Source organism: Terrapene carolina, unplaced genomic scaffold, assembly GCF_002925995.2.
Source record: "Terrapene carolina triunguis isolate 2854851 unplaced genomic scaffold, T_m_triunguis-2.0 Scaffold130, whole genome shotgun sequence".
In the NCBI taxonomy this organism is placed as follows: domain Eukaryota; kingdom Metazoa; phylum Chordata; order Testudines; family Emydidae; genus Terrapene; species Terrapene triunguis.
Genome location: NW_020664481.1, coordinates 36977627 through 36989915, shown reverse-complemented (window position 1 = coordinate 36989915; position 12289 = coordinate 36977627). Strand labels below are relative to the sequence as shown.

General features: G+C 43.4%; 1 protein-coding gene across 1 annotated transcript in view; it reads right to left on the bottom strand.

Moving 5' to 3' along the window:
• The window catches only part of TDRD12 (tudor domain containing 12), a 126222-nt gene that overhangs the window by 80716 nt on the left and 33217 nt on the right, over window positions 1–12289 (bottom strand). Inside the window, exons 14-15 of the mRNA XM_026652829.1 lie at window positions 9350–9506; window positions 2327–2454 (exon numbers count right to left, since the gene is read on the bottom strand). Coding sequence (XP_026508614.1) covers window positions 2327–2454; window positions 9350–9506 — 285 coding nt within the window. The remainder of the gene's footprint in view (window positions 1–2326; window positions 2455–9349; window positions 9507–12289) is intronic.

Genomic DNA, 12289 nt, shown 5'->3' with positions numbered 1-12289 from the left:
CTTGTGGCATGCTGCTACCACAGGAAAACAACCCGCACAGGAGACAAAACAGCCAGTGCTGAACCAACCTGGAATTTGAGACAGGGAAAAAGCATGTCCATATAATTCAGTGCTTTTTTAGGGAGCAGGGACAGCTTGGGACCCTTCACTTTCACTTGACTAACTGACATTTAAACTGGTGCAGAGACATTCCAATGCAATTCACTATATGGAACACTTATAATGCTACAGTGTAAAAAATAGGTGAAATACCCCAAGTGTTATCACTCCCAATTTCCATCAAGACCATGATGCCTTGAGTAGAAAAAAATGCTTCTGAGTAGCCAAGGTTTGTCAACATTTTATTAGAATAATAAAGATACTCGGGGAAAAAGTCTATCCTCCACTCTGGCAGGAAAGAACAATAATGTAGCCCTGGTGACATCTCAGAATCAGGAAAATACAAGGGTGGCATACCTTTTTTCCCACCACATATTGTGGCAATATCTTTTTTGAGATGAGGTATCGAATACTGCACACAATATTCTGAAGCCATACCGGGCATTATAAACTTTTAATATTCTCCATCCACTTCCCTATGGATCTAACACTTTCTTTGCTTTCTTCAACTACATTCAATTGACTGAGCTGTCCACAATGATGCCTAAGTCAGTCAACTGCCAGCAGTGGCAGTTTGAATACAAAATGAGGGAAAGTTCATGTCCAACAGACAGTACTTCAGAAGACCAGAAAGTTCTAACATGTCACACATTAAGATCCCAACCAAAAATGGAAATTATGTGATGGTATTTTTAAAGGACAAACTTATGAAGTCTAGAAATATATAGAACAATTTTAATAGTAGGCAAAGGCAATCCCAATTGTCTTTGATACATAGAACCCACTAAGGATACCTTGCTTGCACATCTGTAATTAGGTACCAAAAAAGTCTATGTGCAGAAAACTCAAGAATTGGCTAAGATGCGCTTAAAGCTATTTTCTTTCTTGAATCTCTCTACCATCTTTCTGTCACAGAGACCTTTTAAAGATACACTGCCTTCCACTTCCATTGAAAACTTCTGACTAAAGAAGCCTCAGTCACCGCAGGACCTAAGCAGGGAAATGACCTCCTGGCCTCATAGCACTTTCTGGTAACCTATCCTTAAAGAGAGATTAGCATCTGGGTACTACAAGAACTCCATAATTCCCTCAATCCCAAAGATAGGAAGACAGGCTCATACCCTGCAAGAGTCTCTTTCTGGGGATCCTGCTTTGTTGAGCAAGAACAATGTCCAATATTGCCAGTTCCAAAGAAAAACTTTAAGGTTAAGTCCGCTCATAGGAAGTTAAAAAGGCTCCTCTGCCTGGAAAACACTTCCCCTCCTATAAAGAGCTGGAGAAAAAAAAAACATGCACATTGACAGGGTATAAGGGCCTGTTTCTAGGAAATAATTAAGCTAGAAGACTCTTGAGTTTTGCACCGTTAAGTTCTTGATAGCTAGCTAGCCATTGTCTACCCTTAGCCGACAGAAGAGGGGACTCATACTTTTTTGGAGGATACTGGAGTGGGAGAAAGTTGAGAGGTATAAGACGCAACAATTAAGTCCCCTGAAACTGGAATTCTGAAAGGGAGTAGAAGACAGGGACTCTTCTACATGTCTTTCAAAAGGCAAAAACATGTTTAGGTTTCCTAACCAAGATTTTGGACCTCCTTAATTCGGTATGTGCTAACATCTGATTGAACTCATTTCTGCCTTGTATGCCATGAAGACTGAGGGGCCCGCCAGTCATAATCCAAAGAAAAGACCTCAATGGAACAATTACTGGAGAGGGGTCCTTGTAGCAGGAATGAAAGTAGTCTATTTAAGAAGATGACATCATGCTAGTCCCATAAATTAGGTATTTCCTTTTCTACTCTTTAGAGTCAGTAGCCACCACACTGAAAAAGCAGCTGATCTTTGGAGGAGTGGAGGGTCTCCCATAACTCTTCTGAGAGTAGTGAGGAACAGCAAGAATAAGGTGGAAGGGAAAGAGAAGGGAGAGAGGTGTGGGGAGAAACCCACATGAGCGTTTGCTTTATCTGAAAGAAACCCATTGTTCAAAATTGGTGGAGATTTAGCAGCAAAAGCAGTTTGGGTTTTGTTTCTTTCTTTTAAACCACGTAATGTGTCTTCACATCCAGGGGCTGTTTTTTTTAAATTCATGCCACACTTAAGCATTACATCATGGGCTATAATTTTTCTTTTTATACAAATTTCATATTTATACACTGTCCTCAACCCCTTTAAAGGCTTTTAAGTTATATATTACTGAAGTAGTGTATTATCTGAATGTATACCATACTCACTTGTTTGCTAGCTTCAGAGAACAAGTTATCAACCTCATCAAAAACAAGATGACAAAGTCTAAGAAAGAATAAGCTATGGTGTTCAAGCAGTCTCAAAAGGCTGTGTGGTGTAGTTACAATCACTTCACCTATATTTTAGAAGAAAAGAGTTAACATTCATCTTTGATTTGTAATGTTTTCTATTTTCAAAAATACTATATTAATACAATTAAAACATTACTGTAATCATAACATTGGGGCATTTTGTTTGAGATTAATAGCAATTATTAATCTTTTCAAACCATTTTTATATAGTCCATGGTCTCAATCTTTGGCTCCTGGTCTGGCAGGACAAAATGGCTGAAAAATTATCCTAAAGAATCCTGCCCCCTGTTGAAGGGCAATTCTTGGGTGATGTAAAGCCACAATAGGTGACCCTATGCCACCCACTCCCTCTCCCCACCTCAGGTGCATGTCAGGAATGGAGTGATGGGAGGGATGTGGTGGGAATGCAACAACCGAAGTAACTAAGAGCAGTATGCCAGGAAAAAGAGTTATTTACATGTACCTGAGCTGTTAGCATTGAGACATGGATGCAGACACGTATTCCACTTAAGTGTGTCCAGTGAATCAAAGCCAGGGAACTTTACTTAGCAGTACCCATCAAAGCAATGCTCATGCCCCCTGGCCTGAGTAGCCCCTCCATGACTATATACAGGGGGTGGTGCCCTGACCCTCCTCACTACCTTCACATTGGAACCCAAGGCTGGAAATTCTGATGCAGAAGGGAGAAAGGGTGGGTTGTGAAATACACATCTGCACCCACATCTCAAAAAACAGTAACAGTACCAGTAAGTAACTGTTTTTTCCTCTAAGTGGTTGCAGATGTGTATTCCACTCAGGTGAAACACAAGCAGTAGTGATAGAAAGTGGGGCTCAGAGTCTATTTGAACAATATTTGCAGAACTGACTTCCCAAGATTTGCATCCAACCTAGATGCCATGGTCATCACATAATGTTTGGCAAACATATACATGGAAGATTATGTAGCAGCCCTGCAAATGTCCAAAATTGAAATATTGCTGAAGAAAGCTATCAATGTTGCTTGAGCCCTTGTGGAATGAGCCCATAAAGTCTGTGGGGGAGTGGTTTGAGCCACTTCATAAGCCATGGTAACGCAGAAAGTAATCCATCTGGAAATCATGTCAGACACCGTCTGACCTTTCATCCGATCCTCGTAAGAGACCAAAAGCCAAGGTAAGAAACTAAATGATATAGTTCTTTCCAGACAGAACAACAAGCACCCTCTCACATCCAACATATGAAGCTGCTGTTCAACTGCATTCAAGTGTGCCTTAGGAAAGAATACAGGTAATAACTTGGTTAAGGTGAAACTGCGAAAGTACTTTGGACGAAAACTTCAGATGTGGCCTCAAGGTCACTTTGCCTCTGAAGAACTGCGTACATGGCGGCCCTGCCAGAAGTGCTTACATTTTGCTAACTTGGAGAAGTCGTGTTGCCTTCAGGCTAAGAAGGCTGTTTAAAATACTGCTTTGATCATGGATGGACGTGTTCTTGTTGCAGACACCCATAATGATATATTTTTACTGCTGAATGTGATATATTTTTACTAAGAATGTGACATGGCCCTGGAATCCTTAAAAGAACGTAATGTTTCATCTGTCTTTTCCGAAAACAAAGACTGCCTGTCAAATGGCAAGTCCTCTATGGTCAGTTGCACATGCAGAGCAATGCCCGAGTTCTACAGTCAAGAAGCCCTCCTCATTGTCTTAGTTGAGGCCATAACCCTGGATGAGGCGTCAGCCACAGCAAACATTGACTGCAGTGATGTTTTCCCCACAAAACAGCCCTCTGCCACAAAAGCCTTGAACTTTTCCCTGCCATCTTAAGGTAATTTATCTCTAAATTGAGACAATGCATTCCAATTTACAAAGTCATATTCAGACAAAAATGCCTGCTGATTAGCAATGAGCATCTGCACAGATAACATAGAGTACACCTTGCTCCCCATTAAGTCAATTTTTTTAGCCTCTTTCTCTTTAGGCATAGACATATCTGCCTGATAAATCTGCTCACTAGTCACAGTCACCACAAGCAAATTGGAGCTGGGTGAGAGTAGAACCACTCAAAATCTTGCTTGGGGATGTAGTAACATTTGTCAGTATGTTTTGGTGTAGGTGGCACAGACACTGGCATGTGCCACAGGGACTTTGCTAGTTCCAAGAGTCTCATTTTCCAGGAAGGCTAACTTTCCAAGGGCTGAAGGCTGCAGAATGTTCAGCAACTTATGGGTGCGCTCTTGGACAAGCTCAGCTTGGATACACAAAGCTGCCAATATCTCCTTAGAAGGTCCTGATAAGCATTAGTCTTCCAGAATCAGGAAGGATGACTCCAGGGCTGTGGAGTCATCTGGCGAGGAGGATGACAGAGGTGGTGGAACAAGAACCTCATCCTCAAGCAAAAGTTGTTCTTCTTACAGCGTTGGAAATTCAGGAAGGACAATATTGGCTTGAACCTCCTGTCTTGAACTACTCAAGATAGTTAAGTCCAAAGCAGACTGTGAAGAGTTACAAAGGGATCTCACAAAACTGGGTGACTGGGCAACAAAATGGCACATGAAATTCAATGTTGATAAATGCAAAGTAATGCACATTGGAAAACATAATCCCAACTATACATATAAAATGATGGGATCTAAATTAGCTGTTACCATTCAAAAAAGATCTTGGGAGTCACTTTAGATAGTTCTCTGAAAACACCCACTTAATGTGCAGCAGAGTCCAAAAAAAAACAAAACAGAATATTGGGAATCATTAAGAAAGGGATAAATAATAAATCAGAAAATATCATATTGCCTCTATATAAATCCATGGTACACCCACATCTTGAATACTGTGTGCAGATGTGGTCGCCCCATCTCAAAAAAACATTGGAATTGGAAAAGGTTGAGAAAAGGGAAACAAAAATGATTAAGGGTATGGAACGGCTTCCGTATGAGGAAAGATTAATAAGACTGGGACTTTTCAGCTTGGAAAAGACGACTAAGGGAGGATATGATAGAGGTCTATAAAATCATGACTGGTGTGAAGAAGGTAAATAAGGAAGTGTTATTTACTCCTCATAACACAAGAATTAGGGGTCAGTAAATTAAATTAACAGGAAGCAGGTTTAAAACAAACAAAAAGGAAGTATTTTTTCACACAATGCAGTGTCCAGGGGTCAGCTCCCCCCACCCAATCTCCTTCTCTCCCTGCCCCCTGGCCAGGTGGAGCCAGCCAGTGCGAGGCAGCTGCTGATCTGGCTGGTGCTATGGAGCAGGCAGTCACAGCGTTCCCTCGTCTCCTGCTGCTGCTGGTGCCTGGAGTTGAAGCTGCTCCTCAGCTCCCAGCCCCTTTTGCTCCCACAGAGGCAGCCAGTAAGAGCTGCCCAGGTGTGGGGACCTGGCTCTGTAGCTGGCAGAGCCCTCTGGGAATCGGAACGGCAGGGGAGCCCTCCCAGCACACAGCCCCCAATACCCCACTCCTTACACCCTGAGCTACCCCCTTGCCCTCACACAGCCCTAGATACCCCTCTCTCTGCATCCTGAGCTACCCCTCTGTCCGCACACAGCCCGTAGCTACCCCCTCCCTGCACCCTAAGCTGTTTTCAAACTTTTTGAGCTGAGTCCCCTCTGAGTTATAATTTTTGGTTTGTACCCCCCGCACCCAGACAGGCTGGGTGGCCTGCTGAGGTGAGTCAGGGAGTGGAGGTGGCACTCCCTCCCTGGACCCCGCCGTGTGAAGCTGGCTTTAGCCCCGCTGGCCCCTTCCCCCACCCCAAAAATAGAAGTCAAACTACATCTATGCCCAAAGTCCCTGCCACAATGCCCCTGCCACAATGCCACTCCCACCCCCACTGGGCCCTGGAGTTTTTATAGCATTTGGGGGAGGGGCTCAGAAAGAAAAAGATTGAAAACCCCAGTCTAGAATACGACTGAGATCTTTAAAAACATGCAGCGGTCCATGGATGCCAAGGCAGCCAATATGGAAATGAGTACTGTACCAGAGGCCAATAAGCACCAAGCCAATCTCTCTTAGCTTCTGATCAATCTTGGTACCACTGACAGTCCTTCATAGGAGGTCTAGAGGATCTGCAAGACCAAATCCTGGAAGGAGACAAACAAGCAACAGCTGATCCCAAGCTGGACTATGAAGAACGCCCCAAATAGCCCACCATTAACAGAGGGCCCAAATCTGCTGGGGCTACCAAATGTCGCGACTCTGTTTGAGATCCAGTGATGCATCAAGGCAATACTGTAGCCAGCGCAATCACTGACTGGAAACCCAAAGCTGTAGCAACAGCTGGTAGCGGAAGACGACTGATGCTGGAGTCACAGCAGGTACCAAGGAGGGGATTGGTGCTGGATCAGGAATCAGTCCTGCAGATGTCGAGATCTTGGTTAGTGAAGTTGTGGGCACTGAAGATGGATGTCTCAGTGCCAATGATGGGAACAGGTTCACCTCTCTAGCAAGTCTCCCTGAAGCAACCACCCAGGGTACGTCAGGACTATCGGAGTACCATTCCAGAAGAGGATTCCTGAATCAGTGAAGTGTCCGAGACGGAAAGACAGAGTAAGTCAGCTGCTGCCTGGTAGACCAACGGGGTTGAGACTATTGGTGCTGAAAGTGACATTGGTTCTGGATTCAAAGGCCATTCAGCAGACAGCACAGGAGTTGACAATACGGTGCAGGTCTGGTTTTGCCTCAGTATTGGAGACCAAGCAGACAACGCTGCTCTATCTGAGACACCAGGCAAAAGATGGCAGTGTCCCACACTCCTCCTGAGGAAGAGGAGTAAGAGTCTCTTTGAGCCCTAGAATGGGCCCAACTAGTGTTATGAGTTTTCGTTCTTGAAGGATCAGAGGAAGGGGACCACTCTCTTCTTTTCCAAGGAGAAGAGTCTGAATCTGGCAGCCTATTTGAGGTACACACCAGCTATGGAGACTCATGGGCCTGGCAATCCACAGAAGGCCCTGACGGCAAAACTGGCCTCACAGCCTGCTCCATGAGGTGTTATTTTAAACACAAGCTCTGGGTGATCTGAGTCCTTTTCTTAATGGAGCGACAAATGGAGCACTTTTCTTTATATGCCCCTCTCCTACACACACCAACCACCACCACGCTGGCTCTTTGGAATAGCCACCCCACACGAAGGACAGTGCTTAAACCCTGGTGAGGGCTTAGCAAAAAAACCCTGCAACAAACAGGATAATTCCTAAAGTAAATACTAGCCACTAACTACAAGGGTAGCGCTAACTATTTACAGACAATTTATTGTTGTCTCTCAGAAACTGTGAGGTAAAAATTAACTGCAAGGGGTTTGGGCTGGAGCCACCCTTATATATATATTCCTGGGAGGGGACTACGAGGGCCAGAGCACCACCCCTATGTGTACTGCTAAGCAAAGGTCTCTAGCTTCAATGAGCTGGGTGCACACACACCAGAGTGGAGTACACATCTGCAACCACTTGAAGAGGAACGATTTCTGTCCCGAGCAGCCCTAGGATAGGAGGGAGGTAAGAAGATGGCTTACGGTCATATGCCCCTCTCTTTCACTAAGCAGAGATGTGAATCCAGCCAACATATAAAACCAAACATACACAACTTCTACAAATTATCACCACATTATGTAGACTAAACAGTAGTCTCTGCTTAGGAAAGTCTCACAATTTGGAAAATAGGAATGAAGTGAACAGTTGTAGCTGCATAGCTGAAGTTCTATATCTGGTTCTAGTCCATCTAGTTTTTTTAAAAAAAAACCCAACATTTGGGGCGGGGGGGGGGGAATCACAGTTGTATTACACTAGAGTCTAGAGACGGGCTGAGATTTGCAAATAATTAGTAAGTAAACCTAACATTCAAATCTATTATAATGATCACTCAACAAAACTGATAGTTATGCAAACATTTATGATATAAAGAATACTCAGACTGAACACACAAGCCTACCACCAGTTGAAAAACAAAAAGGTGGTCTCAATCAAGCCCTGAATTCACTCATCAGGGATTTCAGATAGCATGCATGATACAAGAGAGCAGAAAGCCTAAACAGGCCATTTAAAAAAACCCGTTTCAAAGTTTGTTTCCTGTTTGTTATTCTCCATTCTAGCAAAAAAGCCACCAGCATTTTTTTAAATTCAACCCTCAACAAAAAGCCAAAAAAAAATATAACTAAATCTGAATGCAAACAACAATGAATAAAGGGATAGGTAGTAAAGTGGGTACTTCTACAGCTAGAGATATTGGTTCAAAGTGACAATGGTCATGAGTATGAGTTTAGGGGTGCACATCTGCAACTAGCGCCTTCACACCTTCTTCCATGCTGTCCCTAATGCATAGACTGCCCTATTCATATCCATCTGCACACCGACTGCCCTTTCCAGCCTTCAAATCCTTAAAACATACTTCAGTTGTAATACCCAATGCAAATTGTCTAACATTAGTAATTAGGGCAGGTAGCCTGTTCATGATTCATTAACAGCTCTTGCCCATTTTATGTTGAAAAAAATTTGAAGCCCCAGCATGAAGCCTGGTAAATAATCATCTCATTTTTTTCCATCAGTGGACATCTTTATGCCTCACAAAACAACAAAAATGATAATCTCTAATCAAAACTGAGAGGTATAGGACTAATGTCCCAATTCAGCAAGATACTTAAACCACCTGCCTACGATTCTGAAACACATGAAGTAGTGCCATACACTTTAATGAGGTCTTAAAACAACAGAGATGTTATAGGTAAGGACTTAGACGCACTGGCAGAGCAGCATGAGGATTTTTCACTGCACCAGTATTAAGCTCTACCAAGTGTCGCTAGTCCATCACTTTCATGGAATTCCAAAGCCACACATGCTTTGTCAAAAATTATTGTCATTACTGTCATTTAAAATCACAGCCTTACATAACATGAAGCATAAAAACACTCTGCAAATTTAAGCTAACCCCTATCATTTCAGAGCATAAATAAGCAGTAAAAAATTCTTACATCCTCGTTGAAGTTTCACATTTTTGGCTTCTTCTTTATTCAGTCCTAATAATATCAACATTGGATGAAGTGGCCTGGAGCATCTGCCATATTTTTCCAATAATTCAAAAACAAGTTGTGCTTTCCTCCACCCAGGACATATGATTAATGCTATTGGCTGTATACACATACACACACACACACAACACAAAAGAGACAAATTATTTCACACAATTTCCCAGTTTAGGACTAGAAAAGTTTAGAATGCTAGAGGATATAAGATCAGGAGTAAGTCTTGTAAGGCAAGAATAAACTTTGCAATATGAGTGATTTTTCTAAAATTGTAAATTAAGCTTTTCAGTACAGTAGGTTCTCTCAAATTGTTACATGTAGATAGTATAGGTCCCAGAGGGATGGAGGATTAGAGGAAAGGCTAACTAGAGCAGAACAGGAAGCACAATTCCATAGAATAAGCAACAAGCAATAGATATGCATGGTCAAGTCATGGTTACTTGACTACTGTACTATACACATTATAGCTCAGATTTTCAAATGGGCCAAAATGCATCCTTCATTTCTACAAACACAAACTTCTGTGCAAACACTTAAGAAATGCTATCCCCTGTACATGTACATAATATTTAGATATTAAAAAACCCTTATCCCCCCGTGTGCATGCAGGTGATAGGGCTTGAATTGTGTGCGTGCGTTTCCATGTACCCTACTTTTTGGAAGTTTGGCCCTAAATGACCAATCACCACGCAAAATCAGGAACTCAGTTTTCAGTGATTAGTGAATGTGGGAAAGAACTTCCAACTGGTTGCCTTGCTAATCTATTCTACTAACACCTAGCCTTTGTCGGCCAAAGATGTGTCCAGAGCCCAAGAATAGTGGGCTCCAGGCAATGGCTTTGTTCCACATACAGGTCCATACTGACATGGCGATAAATGTGGTTAATTCAGATCCCGGCTTCTGTGCTTCAAAGGCCCAAATAAGGCACAGACTTTTTGAAAGGCTGAATTCAGGACGTACAAAACTCAACAACTCTAGCGAACTTCTACTGTAGCACTGTGAGCTTCAGATCAAGAGGTTCTGCCACCCATCCAATCATATCTTGAACATTCAGAAAGTCCTCATGTGAAAAAAGTAGAAGACAACCCCACATTAGCACCAGGCAAGGAGAAGGAAGAGATCCCAGTTGGTCCTCGCTCCCCTTTATTCCCTGTGATATTTTTATATAGATTTCCTATCAGATGAAAAGAAAGTGATGGAGGACTAACCCTTCTTGTGAGGGTCCACAACCACACAGTTCATTCAGAAAGTCACTCCCTCTGAAGTCTTCATAAAAAACCTCCACATAGAAGAGCTACCCACAGATGGTTTCTTTCCATCTCTTCCCCATCTACGTTTTACATATAAGCTATTTAATTCCTAAACAGTGAGTACCAGACCCAGTGAGGCTCCATAATAGTGTCTCCACTTCTGCCACCATTACAAAGTTTGGCCCTTTTCATATTAATGAAGTGGCATAACAGAAATAAATCTTTTCTTCTGCACAGTCACAGTACATCTCAGAGAACCAACATTACCTATCTAAATACTGCAATGCAGAACCTTTCAGTAATCATAAAAACCTTCCTTGAAGGATCCCAAAGTGCTCTATACAAAATATCCAAAGTACAGACAGACAGCATTTATAATCTACCACTGAAATTCAGCTACCTTTAGAGTGAAATCTAGGAGCATTTAACAGCATATAGCAACAGTTACAGAACAGGTAAGCAAAGGGAAAGAAAGAAGTTACTTACTTTGTGCAGTTACTGGAATTCTTTGAGAGGTGTTCCCTATGGATGCGCCACTTTAGGTGCGCATAACCAAAGGTGCATGGAGCGCATGCAAACCTGATATGGAGCACCCACAGGGACACTACTTCAAAGAAGAATATCTTATCCAATGAAACTGCAGGGGAAATTTAGATACTTAAAATATTTTATCCAACTAGGAATATCACCAGGATATTAGGGTTATCACCTTTTTACTTACCGTATATACTCGATCATAAGCCGACTCGTTTATAAGCCGACTCCTCCTCCCCAAGATGGATAAGTAAAAATGGAAAAAAATTATAACCTATTCATAAGCCAACCCTATAATTCAGGGGTCAGCAAACTTTGGCTCCTGGGCCATCAGGATAAGCCGCTGGCGGGCTGAGATGGTTTGTTTACCTTGAGCCTCCGCAGGCACGGAGATAAACCTAAGTAAAAAAGTGTCCTGGCGTGCCAGCTGCTTACCCTGACAGGCCGGGACAGCAACTGGTGGGGAAATGTTTTTTTGGGGGGGAGAAGCTGGGAGCCAGGGGAGTAACCTCTGTGACCACCCCCCACATGACCCCACCCCTAGCCTGGGACCCCCACACTCTCCCCATCCCATCCCTTCCCACCTTATCTGGGGAGGGCCAGGGGAGGATGTCTCTGACCTGGCTGGAGCTACTCCAGCAGGCTGGGCAGCACAGCCACAGCCTGCTCCGGCGGACCAGACCGGGCGGCGCAGCCGCAGCATGTTCCAGCAGGCTGGGCCGGGTGGCACGGCCACAGCCTGCTCTGGGGGGCAGGGCCGAGCGGCACAGCTGCAGCCTGCCAGCCCCAGAGCTGCAGCTCTCCCCTGGAGCTGCAGCTGCTTCAGAGGCTCGGGGGAGAGGAGCGTGGCCAGAAGCGGAAAGACTCTGGCCCCGCCTCTTCCCTTCTGGCTGTGCTGCCTCTCTTTGCTCCCTCTGTTGGGTAGGAGGGGCTGTTTCCCACCTATCCCTCTCTATACGACCCCCTTCTCTGGTGCTTCCTTTACTAAAAAAAATCAGCTTATGAACGAGTATATACAGTAATATGTAATGAAATATAAAGAAAAACATTTTATAGAAGTTGTTAATGAGCTGGATAGGGATATAATCTTATACATCTTGTTTAA